General features: G+C 35.5%; 1 protein-coding gene across 1 annotated transcript in view; it reads right to left on the reverse strand.

Moving 5' to 3' along the window:
* DIAPH3 (diaphanous related formin 3) overlaps window positions 1-26,606 on the reverse strand; it is a 552,109-nt gene that overhangs the window by 220,896 nt on the left and 304,607 nt on the right. Inside the window, 1 exon segment of the mRNA XM_049778724.1 lies at window positions 13,692-13,821. Within this exon segment, the coding sequence (XP_049634681.1) occupies window positions 13,692-13,821 (130 nt within the window).

Consider the following 26,606-nt stretch of genomic DNA (forward strand, 5'->3'; position numbering starts at 1 on the left):
TAAGTTACATTCCCAGCCCATCCAATTGTTTTCATTATTTTCACAAAATAGTTGGGAGGGGGATTAAAATTGCCTATCCTTTCTTTACTCTTTTGTGAAAGCATAAACAACACAGAGTGCTACTCACATTTCTATTATCCACTTGATTATAAAATTAATTAGAAAATTACAATAGGGCCCGAAGAGTTAGCACAGCTATCAAAGGTGGTTGGTTCGAATCCCAGTGTCCCAGATGGTCCCCCGTGCCTGCCAGGAGCTATTTATGAGCAGACAGCCAGTAGTAACCCCTGAGCACCACCGGGTGTGGCCCAAAAACCAAAAAAAAAAAAAAAAATTACAATAGCAAAAGCAAAACAGGGATAATATAATATACAAAGAAATATAGTGAGTACAAGACAAAAAAAATAGTATGCCCAGTGTTGTTTTTTTTAAAGCATTCTTGAAGAAAAATCTAGGAGGTGCCAGAGTTTAAAGTCTGAACTTAAATATGAATGTTTGTGATTACCTTTATTTAGACTACCTCAATATTTCCTAATATACAAATTATATGCCACCTCGAGTAAAAACGTAATGGAGGAATACTTCTATTTAAAATTATGATAAGCCACGATTTTCACAAGAATCTTAAGTATACCTAAAATGATTATTGGTGAATCAATATCCAATATAGAAGGCCTTAGTCTATGCTTGAGTTGGTCAATGAAGTTTACATTTTTTTCAATCTAAGTTACTCTATTCTCAACCCTCACAAATTAAAAAGAAGTGTTAAATCTACACTAAATTTTATAAAAAGTCTTAAGAACATTTGTTATTTAATAGATCAGTCATCATAATATATCAAAGTGCATTGCTAAAACAACAAAAATCTCTTTAGTCAAGTATCTCAAAGTTTGGCATCATATCAATATTTTCTGCTTAGCCTAGAGATATCCACTTTACTCTGCCTTAACATAAGCTAACCTATATGGAAACACATCATGCCCAGTGTTCCTTGGTATCTAGATATGCTGCTTGAAGGGACACAAGACATTTTGGATTAGCAGTCACTCTACTAGCCTCATGTAAGTCAATCCTTTTCCCATATATCAAATGCATTTTGAGAGATTAGGGGCTAGATGAAAGACTTTAACATAATTCAGGTGAGAGGACAATATTCATAGTATTCTGTACTAACAACTTGATGAAAGCAATATACTGCATATGAATGTCTTCTCTAAAGAAACCATTATAAAGCCCCTCAAGAGCAATAAAGTGTTCTATCAAATTATTGTTTTATTCACATAAATGCACGCTGATATATATTTGCATAAAACTAGAATATCATAAAATTGATTTGAAACAGTGATTATAAATATATAAAAATTATGAAGTCCCACACTACAATCTCCATGACATAATAATCCCAAGAAATACAGTATTAACTATGATTTAAATATTGCAGTATACATATTTTATTTATTTCTAATATATACTTAAAACATAAATTGAATTAGTAACTAATATTAATATTCAAAATTTTTACTAAATTATAAAATTAATTCTAATTGGCATTTTTGAAAGGCTGTAACATAAGGAGGTTAATGGAAATCTTTGAAAATGCTTTCTGTTTGTGATAGCAGACGCATGCAAAATTTTCAAACACTGTAGTTTCCAGGTGGCAGCCACCTGGAAATTAAGTGTTCTAAGTGTTCACAGTAGGTGAATAAAAGATAAACATTTGGTATTTGGTATTTAGTAAGACATTTATCACAAATTGTCGGAAAGTCATGAGAAATTAGAAACCAAGAGATGTATTTGAATAGATAAATATATGGGTCAGACCATGGAATTACTAGTTCAAAGCAAATAAACAGAAAGTTTATACTATGGAGGAAAAAAAAAAACCAAATATAAGCACCCCCCAAAATACAAAAAAGCTAATAATAAGAAAGTGGAAAAAGTGACAAAAATTATAAATGATTAATAATTAAATCAACTCCAATAATACAAACAACATTACCCTTTCAAAGGCAAATTTTATTCCCAAAAGTAAAAGGAGCAGACTAGAATCAAGAATACGTAGTTCTTTAAAAGTGGTCCTGGGTTTTTCAGGAAACCCTAAAACATATTTTAAAGAAAAATCAGAATACACAGAAATTAGCACCAGAAAAAAAGCACCAAAGAGAGGGTGACTTATAATTAAGTCAGTTGATAAAGAAGAAAACCAAAGTATTTATATATTATTTGTGCCACTTTCCATAGACTAAACTAAAACTCTTTAGACATAACTCTTTGCTAAGTAATGGAGAGACAGCACAAATAGGACAAAGAAAATCATAAAAACAAAGCTAAAAAAAGACATTTCAAAATATATAAAATGGGGAAAATGGAATGGAGTCATAAACATTTGATGTTTATTATGTTCATACTGAGACATAGCTGGAGAAGGCAAGTAAACTGCTGGACATACAAGTGTGGACTTGGGAGGGAATTTCAGAGAGCAATTTTTAATTCATTAATGCAATACTATTCAAGCTTTAAGGGACTAAAGAAATTGTCTAAAAATAAGCCTAACAGAAAGAAGCAAAGATGGGGACAACTTAGGCTAATAATACTTAGTAATAATAATGAGGCTTGCAATAATAATTGCTAAGTGATAGCAATGATTATTATGTAATGACAATAATTAGGTTTTGTAATAATAATTAGGCTAATGATACTTAGAGTAATAATACTCTAAAACAATAGAGTTACATTGACTTGGAGGCAAAAGAAAGAATTTTAAGAGTTGGAGGGAAGAGAAGCCAGTAGGTACCAAAGCAAGATGTGAAATGTGGACACGGGCTGCCCAAAGACAAACTATCTAGGACCGATAGCAAGACTAGAGTATTACTGACACAGAATAATCAAGGAACATATTCCTGTTAAGATCATGAACGAGTGAAGTACTGTTTGAACTAACAAAAAATGTCCAATATTCAGAGATGATTTTCTAAGAAAGAATAGTTTAAGAATGGAAACTAGAATTGTGAATTTATGATGGTCTTAAGAAAGACATTTTAGAACAAAGTAATCTTGTAAGCTTACTTTGGCTTATTTTTATACAGCCTTGTCAACCCCATCAGAGAACCAGAAATTTATATGGAATACTCTCTGATTAAAATATTTCAATTTGATAATTAAAGTTTATTATGAAATAATTCATACAATTTCTATAGAATCAACTAGTTTCAAATGATCACACAGGTGAAAATGGTATTTGATCTTTACAAGTTCAGGATAAAAAACTTGCAATGGTATACAGTGATATAATAATGACCCAAAATATTATCAAAGAAATACAACAGAAAAACCGTAAGCCATTATCTCTCAGTAAAGCCGCAGCTCTAATGAAGTAGATATTTTGAAATTGTCATACGAGTAAGCTCATTAGTTGCAATGAAAGTTCCCCCTGCTGATCCAGGAGTACCTAATGACCAGAATTTGTTATGTCTCAAAAACAAAGGTACTTTTTAATTCTTGTGATAGCTCACTGAGGAAAATTCAAATCCAAAAACTTTTAAATGATGATAGATAAGAGTAATGAAATTCTCCAAAGTAAACATCACCTTATTTCATTCTAAACATTACATTCATCTAAAATCTCATTCATTAATAGCATTATGTAATCATAAAAAGAAATTATCTTCAACAATCACCTGCACTGTACCAAAAATAATCACAGTGATGGCTTTTCTATCTCAGAGATGAAGTTGGCTGCTCCCTGTGAAGCACATTAACAGTATCTGCTGACCCACACACATATGCAAGCCCCTTCTGTAACAGATGGAAACCAGAGCCCCAAGGGCCCTGGAGTGCCCCACAGGTACATGGAGAAGGAAAACAGATAATCTAATTACCAACTTAGTACTCTGTAAGCCCTTATAAAAGCTAAATATGCTTTAAGGGAAATATTATATTTATACAGAATTTTAGTTGTAATCAAATACATACTGAAAAGCTGAAGCCAGAACCAAAAAAAGTTATATAATAATAATAATAATAATAATAATAATAATAATAATAATAATAATAATAATAATAATAAAAACAACTAGAAGAGAATTATGTTGTCGCTTACTGTTCAGTTTCAGAAGCAGTAGGAAAGTTGAAGAACTGGTCAAAAATGCGAGCTATTGTTATCCAAAAATGTTTGCCCTGATTTAGATCTTGCTTAATCTAATATTGGCGAAGTATTGAAAAAAAAAAAAAACTTTTGCCAGGAAAACAAACAAAATACTTTCTGTAAATATTAAAGCTCTTTACAGCAGTACTTCTTTTTAAACTCCTTTTTGTTTTCTTGGCCATGCCCAGCAGTGCAGGGGGGTTACATACAATTGGCTCCAAGCTCAGAGATTTTACCTGTCAGGCCTATAAGAAAGGCAATCTCTCAACCCTTAGCATTATCTCTCCCAACCCTTTATACAAATTTCAACTAATACTTTGCAACTGACCAAGCTTATTGCTCATCAAGAACATATATTTTTCAGGGCTGGAGAGATAGCACAGAGGTAGGGAGTTTGTCTTGCATGTGGCCAACCCTGAGGGACCTGCTTAGATTCCTGGCATCCATATGGTTCCCCCAGCCTACCAGGGAATATTTCTGAATGCAGAGCCAGGAGTAACAACCCTTGAGTGCCGCTGGGTGTGGCCCCAAAACCAATCAGTCAATCAATAAATAAATAAAGTTTAAAAAATAACATATTTTCATTTACTTTTTACCTTATTTATTAATGTATTCTCAAATTTCAAAAATCCTATTTTAGGAAAGTTGTGTTTCTTGAGCTATTTCCACAGTAAAATACTATTAGTGTATTAGAAAGACTTAGAATACTAAAAATTAAAAAAAATTTCCCCGTGTTCTTTTGCCCATCTCATATTTTACATAAAAAATTTGTCCCAATTTCAGGGAGGGACTTCAGAGCATAAAAACGGCTAACCTTTGCAAAAGCTGGCTCCCTGTGTGTGACACCAGGCGGGGAAAATCCGCGAAAGTACACCGGCCCAGTGGGGCTCAGCTGTGAAAGACTGTGAGTGTGACCTGTCTATATCTGTCTACTGTCCTCTTGCGTGAAACTCTTGCGAGTGGGGCAAAAAGAGCCTCCAGAAACCTCGCTCGCCCAGACGCCATTTTCAGGGAGGGACTTCAGAGCATAAAAGCCGGCTATCCTTTGCAAAAGCTGGCTCCCTGTGTGTGACACCAGGCGGGGAAAATCCGCGAAAGTACACCGGCCCAGTGGGGCTCAGCTGTGAAAGACTGTGAGTGTGACCTGTCTATGTCTGTCTACTGTCCTCTTGCGTGAAACTCTTGCGAGTGGGGCAAAAAGAGCCTCCAGAAACCTCGCTCGCCCAGACGCCATTTTCAGGGAGGGACTTCAGAGCATAAAAACCGGCTATCCTTTGCAAAAGCTGGCTCCCTGTGTGTGACACCAGGCGGGGAAAATCCGCGAAAGTACACCGGCCCAGTGGGGCTCAGCTGTGAAAGACTGTGAGTGTGACCTGTCTATGTCTGTCTACTGTCCTCTTGCGTGAAACTCTTGCGAGTGGGGCAAAAAGAGCCTCCAGAAACCTCGCTCGCCCAGACGCCATTTTCAGGGAGGGACTTCAGAGCATAAAAGCCGGCTATCCTTTGCAAAAGCTGGCTCCCTGTGTGTGACACCAGGCGGGGAAAATCCGCGAAAGTACATCGGCCCAGTGGGGCTCAGCTGTGAAAGACTGTGAGTGTGACCTGTCTATGTCTGTCTACTGTCCTCTTGCGTGAAACTCTTGCGAGTGGGGCAAAAAGAGCCTCCAGAAACCTCGCTCGCCCAGACGCCATTTTCAGGGAGGGACTTCAGAGCATAAAAACCGGCTATCCTTTGCAAAAGCTGGCTCCCTGTGTGTGACACCAGGCGGGGAAAATCCGCGAAAGTACACTGGCCCAGTGGGGCTCAGCTGTGAAAGACTGTGAGTGTGACCTGTCTATGTCTGTCTACTGTCCTCTTGCGTGAAACTCTTGCGAGTGGGGCAAAAAGAGCCTCCAGAAACCTCGCTCGCCCAGACGCCATTTTCAGGGAGGGACTTCAGAGCATAAAAACCGGCTATCCTTTGCAAAAGCTGGCTCCCTGTGTGTGACACCAGGCGGGGAAAATCCGCGAAAGTACACCGGCCCAGTGGGGCTCAGCTGTGAAAGACTGTGAGTGTGACCTGTCTATGTCTGTCTACTGTCCTCTTGCGTGAAACTCTTGCGAGTGGGGCAAAAAGAGCCTCCAGAAACCTCGCTCGCCCAGACGCCATTTTCAGGGAGGGACTTCAGAGCATAAAAGCCGGCTATCCTTTGCAAAAGCTGGCTCCCTGTGTGTGACACCAGGCGGGGAAAATCCGCGAAAGTACATCGGCCCAGTGGGGCTCAGCTGTGAAAGACTGTGAGTGTGACCTGTCTATGTCTGTCTACTGTCCTCTTGCGTGAAACTCTTGCGAGTGGGGCAAAAAGAGCCTCCAGAAACCTCGCTCGCCCAGACGCCATTTTCAGGGAGGGACTTCAGAGCATAAAAACCGGCTATCCTTTGCAAAAGCTGGCTCCCTGTGTGTGACACCAGGCGGGGAAAATCCGCGAAAGTACACTGGCCCAGTGGGGCTCAGCTGTGAAAGACTGTGAGTGTGACCTGTCTATGTCTGTCTACTGTCCTCTTGCGTGAAACTCTTGCGAGTGGGGCAAAAAGAGGCTCAGAGGAGCACGGCCGCGTAGGGAAGCGGAGCGGCCGTGCACTCTTTCTAAGGAAAGAACTCCATTGCAACAAGAAGGAAAAATCACACTAAGAACGGCGCTATATCACAGAAGCAAACATTTCTCTCTGGACTGTCTTCTCTGTTACATGCTCGGGCCTAAGATTTGACCCAGTGTGAGGCTTCATCCACAGAGGACTCCCCTCCCTTAGAGGCAAGTCAGCCCATCCAGAAAGGGAGGAGCCAGAGGAGTGTGCTGCCTACATCATATAGACAATGAATACCACTACAACACGTAGAAAAACCCACAATACAAATGTGACAATGGGGAAACAGCGCAGGCCAGCATCAGACATAGAGAATGAAGATGACAATTCTGAGGACCAGATAATGACTGAACAACTAATCAACCTCTCAGATAAGGACTTTAGACTAGCAATATGGAAGGTGCTCAACAGACTCCAAGAAACCATGGATCGAGTTGAACAGAACACTAATAAGAACCAAGAAAATATGAAGGCAGAAATGACAAAACTCCAAACTGAAATAACATGTCAACTAACAGGCCTGAAAAACTCAGTAAACGAAGTGAATGACAAAATGGATAAGCTCTGGGACAGGGTATCAGAAGCTGAGAATAGACTTGGTGCTGTGGAAGATGAGATACATAACAATTCCATACAGCAGGAGAGATTGGACAAAAAACTTAAAGCAAATGAGCAGACAATGGAAAAATTAGTCAAAGAATGGGAACAGACGAAAATAGAAGTCTATGATAAGATCAACAGAAACAACTTAAGAATCATTGGAGTCCCAGAGACCCAGGAAGAAAATTTCCAGGAAGAATCAATGGTCAAGAACATCATTAAAGAGAAACTCCCAGAGCTAAAGAATATATGTGATCAAATCCTGCATGCCCGAAGAGTACCAACCAAAAGAGACCCCAGAAAAACCACCCCAAGACACATCCTAGTCACAATGACAAATCCCACAGATAGAGACAGAATTCTGAAAACAGCAAGATCAAAAGGGGAAATCATGTTCAAGCAAGCTTCCCTGAGATTTACAGCAGACCTGTCACCAGAAACGCTCAATGCCAGAAAGCAGTGGTGGGATATTGTGACAAGACTGAATGAAATGAATGCTTCACCCAGAATACTATACCCAGCAAAACTCACTTTCCGGTTTGATGGAAGAATACATGGTTTCACAGACAAAAAACAGCTCAGAAACTTCACAGACACAAAACCAGTCTTAAGAGAAAAACTGAAAGACCTAATCTAAGACAAGACTACCCAAAAGACACACCAAATTTTGAAATAAAGATGGCGTTAAATCCCAGGACAATTCTTTCTCTCAACGTCAATGGACTAAATGCACCAGTTAAGAGACACAGAGTGGCTAAATGGATCAAAAAACTCAATCCAACCTTCTGCTGCCTACAAGAAACGCACCTGAATAGTCAGAACAAACATAGACTCAAAATAAAAGGCTGGAGAAAAGTTATCCAAGCAAACAACACCCATAAAAAAGCTGGAGTGGCCATACTAATATCAGATAATGCAAACTTTATACTCAGGAAGGTTGTAAGGGACAAAGACGGGCATTTTATATTAATCAAGGGGTACGTAGAGCAGGAAGAATTCACTCTCCTAAACATATATGCACCGAATGAGGGGCCAGCAAAATATTTAATACAACTGCTGACAAATCTGAAAAATAATATCAACAACAACACAATAATTGTGGGGGACCTAAACACGGCTTTGTCAACACTGGACAGGTCAACCAGACTGAAACCCAACAAGAATATACTAGACCTGAGGAGAGAAATGGAAGAAAGAGGCCTAGTGGATATATATAGGACACTCCATCCCCAGAAACCTGGATACACATTCTTCTCCAATGTACATGGGACATTCTCCAGGATAGACTACATGCTGGCACATAAAACATACCTCCATAAGATCAAGAGGATAGAAATTTTGCAGACTACCTTCGCTGACCACAAGGCTCTGAAATTATTTGTGAACTCCAAAGGGACTCAGAAGAAACACTTTAACACCTGGAAGTTAAACAGCCTCATGCTCAATAACCAGTGGGTCCGAGATGAAATCAAGGAGGAAATAAAAAGGTTCCTGGAAACAAATGACAATAAAGACACAAACTCTCAGAACTTATGGGACACAGCAAAAGCAGTACTGAGAGGAAAATTTATAGCTTTGCAAGCACACATCAGGAAGGAAGAAGGAGCTTACCTGAGTAGCTTAATGACACAGCTAATAGAACTAGAAAATGCTCAACAAAAGGACCCAAGAACAGGAAGACAGAAGGAAATAACAAAGCTGAGAGCAGAAATCAACGAAGTGGAAACTCAAAAAACAATCCGAAAGATCAACGAAAGCAGAAGTTGGTTCTTTGAAAAAATAAACAAGATTGATAGACCACTGGCAAACCTAACAAAGAAAGAGAGAGAGAGAAACTTGATAACTCGTATCAGGAATGAAAAAGGAGAGATCACTACTGATATGACAGAGATTCAAAGGGTAATCAGAAACTACTTTGAAAAACTCTACGCCACTAAAAATGAGAACCTGGAAGAAATGGATAAATTCTTGGACTCTTATAATCTTCCACGGTTGAAGGAAGAGGATGTAGCATATCTAAACACCCCCATCACCATTGATGAAATTAAAACAGTAATCAAATGTCTGCCGAAAAACAAAAGCCCAGGTCCAGATGGATTCACTAATGAATTCTATCAAACTTTCCAAGAGGAACTACTGCCAATCTTGGCAAGACTCTTTCATGAAATTGAACAAACAGAAACACTTCCAAATAGCTTTTATGAAGCCAACATCACCTTGATACCTAAACCAGACAGAGACGCTACCAAAAAAGAAAATTACAGACCAATATCACTGATGAATGCAGATGCAAAGATCCTCAACAAAATCCTGGCAAATAGGATTCAATGCCTCATTAAGAAGATCATCCACTACGATCAAGTAGGTTTCATCCCAGGAATGCAAGGCTGGTTTAACATCCGTAAATCTATCAACATAATACACAACATCAATAACAAGAAAAATAAAAACCACATGATCATATCAATAGATGCAGAGAAAGCATTTGATAAGGTCCAACACCCATTCTTGATCAAAACTCTCAGCAAGATGGGAATGGAGGGAACCTTTCTCAATATAGTGAAGGCCATCTACCACAAGCCAGTGGCAAATATTATCCTCAATGGAGAAAAACTGAAAGCCTTCCCTCTAAATTCTGGCACAAGACAAGGCTGTCCTCTCTCACCACTCCTATTCAACATAGCACTGGAAGTACTTGCTATAGCGATTAGGCAAGAAAAGGATATCAAGGGAATCCAGATAGGAAAGGAAGAAGTCAAGCTCTCACTGTTTGCAGATGACATGATACTCTACTTAGAAAACCCTAAAGACTCTATCAAAAAGCTTCTAGAAACAATAGACTCATATAGTAAGGTGGCAGGCTACAAAATTAACACACAAAAATCAATGGCCTTTCTATACACCAACAGTAATAAAGAAGAAATGGACATTAAGAAAACAACCCCATTCACAATAGTACCACACAAACTCAAATATCTTGGAATCAACTTGACTAAATATGTGAAGGACCTATACAAAGAAAACTATAAAACTCTGCTCCAAGAAATAAGAGAGGACACACGGAAATGGAAACACATACCCTGCTCATGGATTGGCAGGATTAACATCATCAAAATGTCAATACTCCCCAAGGCATTATACAGATTTAATGCCATCCCTCTAAAGATACCCATGACATTCTTCAAAGAAGTGGATCAGACACTTTTGAAATTCATTTGGAACAATAAACACCCTCGAATAGCTAAAGCAATCATTGGGAAAAAGAATATGGGAGGAATTACTTTTCCCAACTTTAAACTGTACTACAAAGCAACAGTTATCAAAACAGCATGGTATTGGAATAAGGATAGGTCCTCAGATCAGTGGAATAGGCTTGAATACTCAGAAAATGTTCCCCAGAGATACAACCATCTAATTTTTGATAAAGGAGCAGGAAATCCTAAATGGAGCAGGGAAAGCCTCTTCAACAAGTGGTGTTGGCACAATTGGATAGCCACTTGCAAAAAATTAAACTTAGACCCCCAGCTAACATCATGTACAAAGGTAAAATCCAAATGGATTAAAGACCTCGATATCAGCCCCAAAACCATAAGATATATAGAACAGCACATAGGCAAAACACTACAGGACATTACAGGCATCTTCAAGGAGGAAACTGCACTCTCCAAGCAAGTGAAAGCAGAGATTAACAGATGGGAATATATTAAGCTGAGAAGCTTCTGCACCTCAAAGGAAATAGTGCCCAGGATACAAGAGCCACCCACTGAGTGGGAGAAACTATTCACCCAATACCCATCAGATAAGGGGCTAATCTCCAAAATATACAAGGCACTGACAGAACTTTACAAGAAAAAAACATCTAACCCCATCAAAAAATGGGGAGAAGAAATGAACAGACACTTTGACAAAGAAGAAATACGCATGGCCAAAAGACACATGAAAAAATGTTCCACATCACTAATCATCAGGGAGATGCAAATCAAAACAACGATGAGATACCACCTCACACCCCAGAGAATGGCACACATCACAAAGAATGAGAATAAACAGTGTTGGCGGGGATGTGGAGAGAAAGGAACTCTTATCCACTGCTGGTGGGAATGCTGTCTAGTTCAACCTTTATGGAAAGCGATATGGAGATTCCTCCAAAAACTGGAAATCGAGCTCCCATACGATCCAGCTATACCACTCCTAGGAATATACCCTAGGAACACAAAAATACAATACAAAAACCCCTTCCTTACACCTATATTCATTGCAGCTCTATTTACCATAGCAAGACTCTGGAAACAACCAAGATGCCCTTCAACAGATGAATGGCTAAAGAAACTGTGGTACATATACACAATGGAATATTATGCAGCTGTCAGGAGAGATGAAGTCATGAAATTTTCCTATACATGGATGTACATGGAATCTATTATGCTGAGTGAAATAAGTCAGAGAGAGAGAGAAAAACGCAGAATGGTCTCACTCATCTATGGGTTTTAAGAAAAATGAAAGACACCCTTGTAATAATAATTTTCAGACACAAAAGAGAAAAGAGCTGGAAGTTCCAGCTCACCTCAGGAAGCTCACCACAAAGAGTGATGAGTTTAGTTAGAGAAATAACTACATTTTGAACTGTCCTAATATTGAGAATGTATGAGGGAAATGTAGAGCCTGTTTAGGGTACAGGCGGGGGTTGGGTGGGGAGGAGGGTGATTTGGGACTTGGGTGATGGGAATGTTGCACTGGTGATGGGTGGTGTTCCTTTTATGACTGAAACCCAAACACAATCATGTATGTAATCAAGGTGTTTAAATAAAAAAAAAATTAAAAAAAAAAAAATTTGTCCCTTCTTAAATCACAGTGAAACACTTTTACATATGTGGACATTATTTATTTTTTAAGTACCAATGAAGTTTTAGAATAGCATAGAGTAAAGTAACTTCACTATTACTAGGACATTGGGAAGCAAGAATGACAAAGTTAAAAGCTTATTTCTGGTCTAAAAATCAGACTAATTATTTCCAAACCACTCACTCTAATCCATCCATTCTCAAGCAGGTTGTCTATAAGAGATATATGTCCAAGATGTGCACAGCTTTAGGAAAGTGTTAAAGGATGTCTCATCCAAGTAAAGTGCTGAAAACACATTTAGCAAAATGTGACACAATTTATCGAGGCTAGAGTGATCGTGTTTGTTTCCCCCCCCCCCCCTTGGTTTCTGGGCCAATCCTGGTAGTGATCTGATGTTACTCCTGGATCTGTGCTCAGAGATCACTTCTAGTACGCTCAGGGGAACAAATGGGATTCCAGAGATCAAACCCAGTTTGGTTGCGTGAGACACCCTACCTGCTGTGCTATTACTCCAGCCCAGAGAGATACTTCCTAATTTTAAGTTGTAATATTCACATTAAAAGAAAGTTTTCTTCACTAAGTTAAAAAAAATTACTATTTTAAAAGGAAAAATTTTTAAATCATGAAAATATTTGACAATACAAATTGCAAGTGGTTGACACAAAAACAAAGGATTCTCGGTCATGCAAATTAGTTATTTCTAAAATTTTATATTCACCCACTTCTACCTCTTGATAGAAATTGTATGTGCAAACAAGTTGGTTTTGGCCTTCAGAGAAACAAATTTACATATAAATGCAAACAGTTCACCAAAACATGAGGACAAAGATATTACACTGAAATTATGGCTTCCTATAACCTTTACAACTGGATATAAAGTCGTAACAGACTAAAGGAGGACATCTGAAATTTGAAAATTACGGAGCAATGAATGAACTCTAGAAAATGTTATTCCTACTGGGCCATAGCATACAGGCTCCGTCATTAAAGTGGGCAGAGATATTTTATATTTATATAAAGTTTATTATTACTTCAGTTATACATTCTAAAAATAAAAAATCCTTATACATTCTAAAAATAAAAAATCCAGCACAAAAGCTTAATTGATTGCTGGTCTGGATTTTCACACAAGTATCAAAGTTCTGTGGATGACTTTGAAATAGAAAATTCTATAGAAGGGGTTGAGCAGGCTGTGGGAGGGGTGACAGATATTGGTATTATTTAAACTACAAAACAACTTAAGATTTGAACCCAAAACGTATCAAATTAAGCTCATGTTCCACAAATGATAACTGTTAGAATGTGTCTTACATCTATCTCTGTTTTTAAAATGGCTTACTCAGACAAGAAAAAGTAAAATAAAACAAAACAAAACAAAACTATCAAATTGGCAACACATTCACATACAAGCATTCTTTAAACCTTCAGGTATTACTTAGAGACCCAAAAGAGTAAAATGATTGATATGAAAGAACAAACCTTTACTAGCTTTGTCTAAATGTTCCAAATCATCCACAAAATTTAGGATATCAGGATACTTTTCTTCACATATTTCCACCAAAAAATGAAGTAGTGTTGTTTTTTGATCTGCTGACTTTGTGTCTTTCAGCTAATTTGAACAAGAGGGAGAGAAAAAAAAGAGTAACAAATATTTCCATCAAAATTATGTAAAAGCTATATTTTGTAGATAAGAAATAAAATCATTCTATTTTTGAATAGCAAATATTAAACACCAGAAAAGCTGCTTGTTATGTATTATTTGGTCAAAGACTAGTTACAATGTCTTGAATGAGTTACTGGATCTGTTTTCAGAATTAATATAAAATATGGAACTGTACTAAAATTTAACATTTTACTTTAAAAGTATTAAGAATATATTACTAAACTATATACAAGAGAAAAAGACAACAAAGATTCCATTAAAAAACAGCAATAAATTCATAATGTAATTAGAAAAACTTATCTTTCAACTCTATATATTGTTTTCATTTTATAATTTTAAATACATAAGGTCAGAGTAAAAGTTGTCAAGTTTCACAGTTTTCCTTTGTATAAACAAGCATTAGCATAAAAACTGTCTATTATTGTTACTTTTGCTTTTTTCTAAAGAATTTTATTTGCAAAGCTTTTTAGTCCCACAATTTATAGCACAGCTAGGTAATATGTCCTGCTGTGAACTCAGCTTTTCACAGACACCAGTTTATATAAACTTCCATATCCTGCTTCTCTCATTTCAACCTAGAAACACTGTCCATGTGGTATGTTGACAAAAAAAAAAAACAATAAAAAAAAATCTTATGGTCCCCCAAGCCAGGAGCGACTTCTGAGCGCATAGCCAGGAGTAACCCCTGAGCGTTACCGGGTGTGGCCCAAAAACCAAAAACCAAAAAAAAAAAAAAAAAAAAAACTAAAAACAATCTAAACAAAAAAAACAAACAAAAAAATCTACATTTTATACTGTGGAAAGACTGAGACTAATTTTTAGAAGCCTCAGTGACATAGTTAAACAGCCAGCAACTGCTTGGATTAATATATCAAGAAATTTCTATGATCTGACAACCAACTGGATCAATCTTAATCTTTATTCATGAGCAATAAGAATTCAGAATTAGAATTCTGGAACATAATGTAGTTTTATAACATCTACTAGTTTCAAAATATTAAGTATTCAGGTCAAATAAATACTCTGGTTATTCAGTGATAATCATAAAATTAAGCACTAATTATGGAAAAGGGTATTACCCTGACTATATTATTGAAAACATCAACTGATTAGCAAGTAGAATATTGGTTACAATCCAATATTCAACCATACGTGCATTGAATAATAAATGGAAGCTCAATTCTCCCTTCCTTACAAAATCTTCATTCAATAAATTCTAAATTAAACGAATTATCCTCTATATATCTAAATAAATATAAAATTAACCCTAATAAAAAGTAAGTTCAGAAAAGAAACATAGATGGCAGCCACTTGTGGATAATGTGATGACTTAAGTGACATGAGACTATAAACTCTAGTTTGGAACTTCTTCACTCGGGTTCTTTGCAAAATTTCAAGGTATCCTTCATGCCTCAGTTACTCTGCTCACTCTCTTCTCCACCCAATCAATTAAAAAATACTACTAAAATCATAAAAAGACTACAAAATATATTAATTTGCTTGCTACTTTTTATAAACTTTAAAAACTAAAAGGTAGACATTTTATTTTCATTAATGAGCCATGTCATGTATAATTAGTGACTGAACTAGTAAAAGTAGAATTTGGGATATAGAGCTAATTTTGTTGGAGAAAGAATTTGAGCACACATTGAAATGCAAACTATTGAAAAAACAAAGTTAAAACGTTTGTTTAAAAATTCATTTTGGTTCTTAAAGTATGCTGTATTTAAATTTTAACAGACAGTGCTTGACAGAATTCCTTTTGTATTATTGTCAAGAGATTTATCTTACTGAAGAGTAATCATCACTGTTAAGTAGAATTTCTTATTTATATATTGTTTCTTTAAGGTACATTTAATGTGGCATAGATGTCAAATAAACAAAAAAGATGGATGGAGTTTCTCCAACTGCTCCATTTCAGACAAAATAATGTTAAAAGCAGATCCTGTAATAAATCATGGCCCAGTTGTCAGTCTGGAGCAGAAATCCTTTGTAACTGCAATGCAAGGTTTTGGAATATTTCTAAGGTATTCAGCACAATTTGGATGACATTTAAATAATATTCTATTGTTTTAATGATATAGATTTAAAATGTCCTAAAAGTTTCTTCTTGGTGTTCTTGAAAATCCAAATAATATATTTGAATAATGAAACAAATTTTCTATTCTTAAATTCATATAGTCTTAAGTGTACATCAAAACAGCAGTAGTTCTTTAGATACTGGTAAACACCAGCAAAGAATAAACTTATAAGAATTGATGCTACAAATATTCTAAAGGGCTATAACTTCTACATCGTTTTAATGCTGAGTTCAACAGGAGTAATTATTATGTGGCACATACTATAAAGCAGACACTAGCCAACTAATACATAGGGCACAGAACAGACAACATTATTATTAGAAAGGAATTAGTATTAGACCCAAATTAAAAAAGAAGACTGTTGAGGAAGTAATGTACCTTAACTAATACAAACTACTGTCTGACAAAATCAAGATTTCAAGTCACATCTTTGTGAATACTCAACTATATGTGTGGGTGTGGGTGTGGGTGTGGGTGTGGGTGTGTCAGAGAGAGAGAGAGAAGGAGAGAGAGAGAGAGAGAGAGAGAGAGAGAGAGAGAGAGAGAGAGAGAGAGAGAGAGAGAGTTTTTTTGGACCACACCCGGTAATGCTCAGGGGTTATTCCTGGATATGTGCTCAGAAATTGCTCCCGGCTTGGGGGACCATATGGGACACCGAGAGATTGAGCCACACTCCATCCTAGGTTAGCACGTGCAAGGCAAATGCCCTAATACATGTGCCATCTCTCTGGCCCCAACTATTTTTAACTATAATAAAATCCAGTCTTGTTACAAAAATTTGCAGTCTAACTTATTATTGCATGTGAAAAAATTAATTATTCAAAGCACAGAGGAAAAAATAAAGTATCAAGGGCGCTTAGTAGCACAGCAGATAAGGTGTTTGCATAGTACACGACCAACCCAGATTCAATCCCCAGCAACCCACATGGATCAATACTCTGAGACTGGAAGGAGTGATTTCTGAGTGCAGAGCCACAAGTAAATCCTGAGCACCACAGGTCTGGCCCCTCCCCGCCGTCCCTGCCCCCACCTACGGCAAAGGTAGCAGAACATCAAAGACTATTAATCTAAAGTAAACTACAAAAGCCTTAGAGATTTGATAAATCTAGTTTGGAAAGTCTCTAAAAACACAACCACTACCATGAGGCCATTTCTGTTTCTATAGCATGATAGTATTGCTCTTGTTTTATCTATTACAAATAAAAGTATTGAAAAACACTTGATTTCTATCACTTAGGCACACTTTCAATTTTGCTTACTGATTAGTGCTGACAAATGGCAAGGTGAAAAAACTCTCTAGAAAGTTTAACCTTCACCAGACTGCAGTATACATTCTTTCAACATGTTCCATTTAATGTTTTTGAAAAATAAAGTGATTATTTTATTAAAAATAAAACAGCTTTCTTTAAAATAGCTTTCTAAATTTAAGTTAGAGGTATGCTCAGACAAATGAATATTGGCTATGTAATCACAAAGAGCATATTCTTTACTCTATGAATAATGTCATATATGTATGTATTAATATATGTATATATGTGTATATATATAAAATAACATTTTTTAAACTACGTGCAGGAGGTTGGGATGAAGTTCAGCAGCAGCACCTTCATTACATGCATAAATTCTATGCCTGGCACAGCCAACTTGCACAAAACAAGAATAAAATAAAAATAACACTGCTGTTTAATTTTTTTTGCAAATTTTTACTAAATTATATTTAATTTTGTTTTTTTTTGTTTGCTTTTTCAAAATACTAGTACAAAAAATTAGGGCAGAAACTTCTACATGGAATTTTTTTCATTTACTAAAAAGTTTTAAAGTATCACAGTATTATATTTTCCAATTATTTGTTTATTTATAATTCTCCCTTATTTAAGAGATTTTAAAATAGCCCATGTCCATTAATGTAAAATTACCAAATATATCAATTTAAATGAAATGTTCTTTACCCATTATTCTATTAATAAACAGACTATTTTAGAGCAGTTTCAGCTCACAGGAAAAGAATAGCTCTCCCTTGGAGTCTCAGACTGATAGTTGCTTTGTGGCAACCAAAGATTGAATACTCTTTGGTGGGGTCTAAGATTCCAAAAGGCAATACCTTAAGAAAGCACAGTGGGAATATAATCAATACCAGGGATAATTCCAGGCTTTCAAGATAGGCACTGAGTCATATTTCAAGTCTCAACATATTTTTATGTTTGTTTTGGTTTCTGTGCATTTTCAATAAAATAAACTTATCAGGTGTGTTTTATGAAACTTTTGTAATTATTACATTCATATTCGTGTCTTTTACAAAAGTACAAAATCTTTCAAATTTAATAAAATTTAACTATCCTTCAATTTTCATTTTATGAATCATGTCTTTGATCTTCTATCAAAAATCATAGTATAAGGGAATACAAATTTTTCTCTTTCATAATCTACAAGCTGTATAAATCTTACCAATTTTACAATAAGTTTAGAGTAAGTTTTTCTAGGTATACTAACTAGGTATAATAACTGTTCTTTATTTTTTGGGGGGGTGAGGGTACTATACTAGTTTTGATAATGGTAGCTTCATACTAAGTGTAAAAGTCAGTTCTTAAAATTCTTCAACCTTCTGGTGTTGTTGGCTATGCTTTTTTGCATGGTCAAAATTTTTAACAATCCTCTGTCAATAACCACAAAAGAGCTTGCTGATTTTATTGAGTCTACAGATAGGAAGAACTGCTATCCAAACACTGCCTTCCATGAACTTAGAATACGCATTTCTTTGATTTCTTTTAAACTTTTAAACTGTTATAGTCACCCCTCATAGATGTTGCTCACACTTAAATCAATAATGTTTTTAGTAATAACATACATATTTTAAACTCAAAATTCTAATTGTTTATGACATTAGAAATTGATAAACTTCTTGTCAGTCTCATATCCAAAACTATGCTTTTTAATTTGAAAGTGGTTTTATTTTTACATTTGTTTTGGATTTGATTTTATATGTAGACGATCATTTCAGCTAGGATCAGAGTATTACTCCCATTTTCTTTTCTTTTCTCTCATTTTTTTTTTTTTTTTGTTGTTGTTGTTGGGTCACACCGTGATGCTCGGGAGTCACTCCTGAGTATGCACACAGAAATCGCTCCTGGCTTGGAGGACCATATGGGACGCCAGGGATCAAACCGAGGTCCGTCCTGGGTCAACCACTTGCAAGGCTAACTCCCTAACTCTGCACCATGGCTCCATCCCTACTCCCCATTTTTATTTCCTTTCTTTGTCTTAATGCATTAGTTAACATGGCTTTTAGGGCAATGCTAAGCAGACATAACAAGAAGGGACAATGCCTTGTTCCTGCTTATAGGCAAATGGTTTAGTTTCTTACCAGTTAATATGATCTATAGTAGATTTTAGAGAGGTACTCTATCGATGAAATGAACTTTCAAATGTTAAACTAGTATAGCTATGCTAGCTCCCATATCTAGGCTAATTCCTATTTGGGGGTTGTATGTAATTAGTCTTCTATATCCTTGCTTTAAATTATTTTAAAAACCATGTCATCCTTGTTTTTAAAAAATATTGCTTATAATTTTCCCATCTGGTAATATCTTTGGTTTCACTGTGAACTTCAGATTCTTGAGTTCCCCCATTCTAGAAGAAAAGTTCATAAACATATTTGGTTAATATAAGAATCATTGTAGAGATACAATTGCAAGTTTGGACTCAGATGCCAAAACTCTGAAATACTTTTGGAGCCTAAATAAATAGTTTCAGGTCCTGAATAAAGGAAATAAGTAAGAAACTTTTTGACTAAGAAGATTTATATTTATTAGAATTGGATATATTGTATTTTTCATTTATCAAATGTACCCAAAACACTTATACCAGGAAGCTGGAATAAATCAGGGAAAGTTCTTAAGATTCTCTTTATGCATGTTTCTAATAGGCAGTTATCTACAATCATGAATCACTAACCTATCGGAATATATTCTAAGAAATGTATTATCAAGTAGTTTTTGTCACTGGGTATACATTAGAAAGTACAATTACTCAAATCTAGATGATCTATAACTCACCACAATCAGGTTTACATTAGATACCGTAGTCACATTTGGAGTTCATCACTGAAGTTTTATTTCACTATACATAGCTACATAATCATAGTTCTGAAAGAATTGTGAAGCTATGTTTGGGAGAAGGAAAGTTTGACAGATTAGAAAAGCTTATTATGAGAATATAGAGATTGTAACACTCAAGCTGTGTATTTGGTATTAGTATACAAAGCTACTCTTTTTATCATTATATTAAAGAGTAAGTCTAGTTTTCACTGTTAATCAGCAATTGGGGTAATGTAAATAAAAGTAATCAAAATTACTACTAGTAAAGCTAATTAAATGATTTTGTAAAATGCTATAGATTAAAACATTACTGAATGAATCAAAGTGGGGGTATGATTTCTAAATCTTTTCTCAATGCTTAGCAAGTCACTATTTCAGTGATTTAATTGGATAGATGCAAAATAAGAATAGCACTCATTATCTATGACACTAGGCAAACTGCTTTACTTTCAAAGGATGCCAATTTACTGGCAAGATTTTGTGTAACTGAAAAAGAATAAAAAAATCCTTTTGAAACACTAAATGCAAATGAAATAATGAATTTGGTAGAGGTTTTGTCTTAACAATAACGTCATAAAGGAAAAGGACTAAATATGTGAAACAGAATTTCAAAAATAAAATAAAAGCTTTATAAGTAAAACTAATCTGTTTGACAGGTTAATTAGTTGCTGCTTTTTCTAAAAACTTAATATTTATCCAGATAGGTAGAGTCCAACCAAATCTGAGATACCAGTCATTATCTTAAATTCAGCTCTACCATTTGCCTCCAGTTCATACCCTTTTTCACTCCTATTCCAATTTTCAGAATTGGATTCTACTTCACAGAAAAGAAAAGAAAAAATTGGGGGATATAGTTCATCATTTATTCATAAATGAAGTAGATTTGTTGGTTAGCATCTGTTAGTAGACAGATTACTAGTGATTAATTTAAAATTTTTTTCATCCTTTTTTTTGGGGGGGGGGGGGCTTTGGGTCACAGCAGCAGCAATAAGGGGTTACTGCTGGCTCTACGCTCAGAAATCACCCCAGGTAGGCTCGGGGAACGTTATGGGACGCCGAGATTCGAACCACCGTCCTCTGCATGCAAGGCAAATGCTCTTCTACCTCCATGTTATCTCTCCAGCCCCAAATTTTTCAACTTTATATTAATCTAAAGCAGAAGACTAATAGAAATGAATTTTGTTTAAATTACACATTAAAGTCTTCTGAGAATTTAAATAAAAAATGATACTAATCAAGATCAACATTCATGCATGCTGAAGTAATGCACAGAGGTTCTGAAAAGTAGATTCATCATCACTCCTTAAATGAGTGGTGCTCAATGGTCAATCAATGATCGATCCATACGAAAAGGTATACACAATTTCAACAAGTCACTGGAGTTGGCAGAGGCATTAAAGATGAAGAAAAATATATTTTCTAAATTTTTAATTACAATTTTAATGAATTTATTATTTTAGCTAGCCTGTGCTTGTTAAAGACATATACAGAAGATTAGATTTAAAAAGTCATGTCCTAAAGAAGAGAATAATGGAATAATGAATATATATATATAAACATTGCTTGCAACACTCCCATCCTTTCAACCTAATTCCAACTCTTTGGCCCTATTATTGGGTATCCAATGATAACTTCTAATAGGTTGTTAACCAGTGTTAAGTACATCTCTGAGATGAAGTTACTGTGTACTCTATTAAAAACTGCTTCTAAAATACTAAAATAATGAATTATGATCAACAAAATTTCAAAATTGTCATGTACTAGCCATTTACTTAGACAGTGGTCCTCAAACTTTTTAACAGGGACCAGTTCACTGACTCTCAGACCGTTGGAGGACAAGATTATAGTTATAAAAATGAATTCCTATGCACATAGCATATATGTTATTTTGAAGTGAAAAAACAAAATGGAAATAAATACAATATGTGGCCCCCGGGCCATAGTTTGAGGACCACTGATCCTAGAACAAAGAGCTATATGTATATCAAAGCTATGTTATGCAATATTGACCAGAATGATTTGTTCTTCAGAAAATACACTTTTTGCTACAGTTTATAGTAAATGTTACTAAATTCATGTTACAGGGATTCTGTGTAAATAAGATTTGCCTTTTAAATTTACAAGTAAAAATAATTTCACATATTTTAACCATGATTTTTATATTAATTTATTCTTTCCTAAAATGCTAAAACCTAGACCTCGCAATAGGTTCTCTAAAAGAACTTCAAATCTGACCACACATTTTTCTAGGGGGACAATTTGGTAAAATGAACATCATTTGGTGGTTGAATTTTTAAGAATATGGGTTTGCATAAGATCATGACAAGAAAAATATCAAGATTTCCATTATCCATTTTTTATCTAAAGCCCAGTATATTTCTGAAGGGTCTTATGAATGCCAGTTTATTCATTTTTCTATCTCTCTTGTTCTTGCTCTCTCTCTTTATATATATATATATCTCTTCAACAGTTTACCCTTTTAAGTGAGGACATCAGAAAGCAAGATTCTTATATCAATTTAAACTGGGAACAGTGGTATTGTGTTATTATAACAAAAAAGTACTGTTGTGTATCTCAAAAACGTTTCTCTAGAAGAGGAAGGTGCTAGAGGTTCTGAGTGCAAATTTACAGGTAAAAATGAGGAGGGAAGGTACAAGAAAAAGACAAGAAAAGATCTAAAAAAAATCATTCTGAATAAATTTCATTATGAGTTATTTTTTCATTTAAAATTTTTTAATAATATCTTTATTTAAACATCATGATTACCAAAAATAAAAATAGGAAAGAGTAACTATGTCAAAATGAAATTCCATTAGCACTTTTGAACACTACTTCTTGATTTAAATGATATGCATGTACACTTTCTGGTGAACTTTAAATTTTGGCAAATCAGACAACCAATATTGAAGTTTTAGGACCTGATTATATTTCACTTCTCCTTGAGAAACCTCAAGCCTATAATCCAATTTTAATTTTTCTTTACATCTTAATAGATTCTAGTTTTTGCTTGTCTTGTATATGGAATTTAACTTTTTCATTTATCATAAGCAATATCAATTATTTGGGAGATACAAGAAAAGATCTCCATTCTGAACTCTTATTAAAGATAGATCAACTCTATGACATAGAAACATAGCTCTTAAAATTAATCTATTCTGTACATAGAATTCACAAATCATGCATTTCAAAACAATGTAAGGTTAATCATTTAATCTGAATTTCCAGTCACTTTTCATACTTATGTCAAATTTATAAAGACATATTTAAAAGTAAAGATTTTGGGTATAGGATGTTAAATGCCATGCAATTACCCCGCACACTGTAACAGATTAAAATAGTACTCTGTCTTTCTACAGTCAAATACATATGGAATTCCTTGTGTGGGGGCTTATCATCTAACCAAATGCTTTATACTCAGTGTGAAAATTCAATCACAATTGTCAAAGATCAAGCTGCTACTTCTGATAAACATAATGAGATATCATCTTGTTCAATATATACTTTCAAGTTGACATGCAGGCTAATAATAAATATGAAGCTGTAGTACTTATTTTGTTTTTTTGTATAACAGACGGCTTCAAAGAGGCATAATCAAAATATCTGGCATTGCTTCCTGAAAATATAGTAAACTCTATTATCTAGAAGCAGATTAGCCAGTTTGCAGGTTAACTACTAGTAAAATAATAACAGCATGCATTTCATTTGTTAAAGATTTAAAAGTTATGGGGCATCAGTGAAGGGATCTCATTGAGAAAGGATAAGAGATAGCAAAGCTAGTAACATTTGCCTTAAGGTCTCCAGAGCATATGGTCACTCAAACACTGCCAAGAGTAATCCCTGATGGCAGAGCCAGGAGTAATCCCAGAGTAATGGCTGGATGTGGGATTAAAAAAAAAAAAGATATCTAATTTAAAAAAAAAAAAAAAAGAGAGAGAGAACAGTCAAAATATTGTCCTATTTCATGCCCTTTGACTCAATAGGTATTATTACTATGCATCAAATATTAAGATGTTTATAGCACTTTTTATCAGGATTTAACCACCCATCAAAAGCTCTTCAGAGCAAAGCATGAGATTTATCATAAGAGCTTAGTTTGGTTGGTGAAACACTTATTTTGTTCAGTTCTACATATAAGGTATTTAAAAAAAGAAACAGACAACTAAATGTGTGCTTAATCTCACTCCTTATTCTCACTTTATTTCTCTCCATGCCTTAATCACCACATTTAAAAATCACCTTGCACAGACTATTCCCATTATCTTCCTTGCTTCTTTTCCTCTCTTCCATTCTACTTCAAATATTTTGGTCACTACCTTAGTTTGGACCTACATCATCCAACACACACTAACTGTGATACAGTGAGCAATCCAATATTTTCTCGTTAATTGAAATGACAGCTTCAATTAGATGCTCTTTAAGATATTGAGGTAAACAAGGTGAAGAAGAAGCACTAATAGTGCCCTGAGTTCATTCTTTTTCTTTTTAATATGTTAGTAGCAAATTCTCCCATTAGTTGACTAAGAAACCTATATAATAACTTTGATGACATACAACAACAAAGTACTCCTTCACCTTCCATAACCTCCTTCCTGTCTTATCATAATTTCCTGTCACCTTCCTAAGTCAATGATATGATTCCTTCATTATAGGCCTTTAAAAAAATGCACTTACAAATGAACTTTTTTTCACAATGATGGAAGTATATATTTATACTACCAGTATGTATGAATACAGATGGAATCAAAACAGCTTAATATGAAGAAGCTAAAATTTTCATGGTTTATATTTAAATAGTCATAAATACCTAATAGTGAAAGTACTAGCTAATGTAGTTTAATTCATTCTATGCTTGTTCGAATTCTCTCTCTCTCTCTCTCTCTCTCTCTCTCTCTCTCTCTCTCTCTCTCTCTCTCTCTCTCTCTCTCTCTTTTGGTTTTTGGGTCACACTTGGCAATGCTCAGGGGTTACTCCTGGCTCTATGCTCACAAATCATTCCTGACACGCTCGGGGGACCATATGGGATGCCAGGATTCGAACCACCGACCTTCTGCATGCAAGGCAAATGCCTTACCTCCATACTATTTCCTTGGACCCTCAAAATTCTCTCTCTCCTTTTTTTTTTTGTGGTTGTTGGGTCACACCCAGCAGTGTTCAGGGGTTACTTCTGACACTATGCTCAGAAATTGATCCTGGCAGGCACGGAGGACCATATGGGATGCTGGGATTCGAACCAATGACCTTCTGCATGAAAGGCAAATGCCTTACCTCCATGCTATCTCTCCGACCCCAAATTCTCTTTTTTAAAAAATAACTGATCACATCACTTGGCCATAGAAGTAACAAGCCAGAGAGATAGCATGGAAGTAAGGTGTTTGCCTTGCAAGCCGAAGGATAGGGATTCAAATCCCGCTATCCCATATGGTTCCCTGAGCCTGCCAGGAGCAATTTCTGAGTGTAGAGCCAGGAGTGCTTGAGTGCTGCCCGGGTGACCCCAAAACTAAAAAAAAAGAAAAGAAAAAAGAAAATATTTCATAAACCCTTCATCATAAGGAATGATGACAAAGGCTCTTTCCCTCTAGACGAATATACTACAATATATCTGTTTTTTTCTTCTTCCATTTAGGCTTTAGCTACCCAAATCACTCCATAGTAAAACAACTAACACTATAACCTTTCAGCAAAGTACTAAGTTTTGCTTAGAATGCCTTTATTTTTTCAGGCAGAATTCACTAAATCTTGTAGATCCAATTCAACCTCCTTTTCCTTTCTGATATATAATGCCCTCCCTGACCAGAGAAGTTTACCTCTCACTCTTACCTCAGTAAACATAACTTTTGTATATAGATCTATAAAAACATTTATTAAATTACAATTAATGGTTCACATGTGAAAATATGAATTTTAAGCCAAGAAAATATTAATCACATCCATTAATCCATCTGACACAACATTTCATCTTGAGTAAGTGATAAAAGTACAAAATCCTCCATTTATGTTAAGAATTGCACCACAGGCAGGGGTGGGGGAGGAGGGCATTGGTGGTGGGAATGTTGCACTGGTGAAGGGGGATATTCTGTTTATGACTGAAACCCAAATACAAACATGCTTGTAATCATGGTGCTTAATAAAGGAGAGAGAGAGAGGGAGAGAGAGAGAGAGAGAGAGAGAGAGAGAGAGAGAGAGAGAGAGAGAGAGAGAGAGAGAATTGCAACATTGAAACTAAAAACTTAAGCAAATATAGAAGGCCAAACACCCCCAAGAAAACCAAGGTAGTGAAAATTAAAAGAATATTGGAGAAGAGGAAAAATACTGCTGAAATTTTGATAACAATTTAGGTCAGGGAAATCATGTAAAACAAGTCATGAGAGCATCAAGAGATTAACAATTCAGTCAACCTACAACTAATGCTGAACTTGTTTCTCACTTTCTCTACCTATCTGGCAATTGCAGTAATCAAATTCCTTAATCAGGGAGTATAGGTGTTACCAGGTTAAGAACAAGAGAAAGCTTTTCTGGTGATGTGTAACGAAGAAGAATTTGTTGTAAGAAGATCAAT

This window comes from Suncus etruscus, chromosome 8 (assembly GCF_024139225.1).
Source record: "Suncus etruscus isolate mSunEtr1 chromosome 8, mSunEtr1.pri.cur, whole genome shotgun sequence".
In the NCBI taxonomy this organism is placed as follows: domain Eukaryota; kingdom Metazoa; phylum Chordata; class Mammalia; order Eulipotyphla; family Soricidae; genus Suncus; species Suncus etruscus.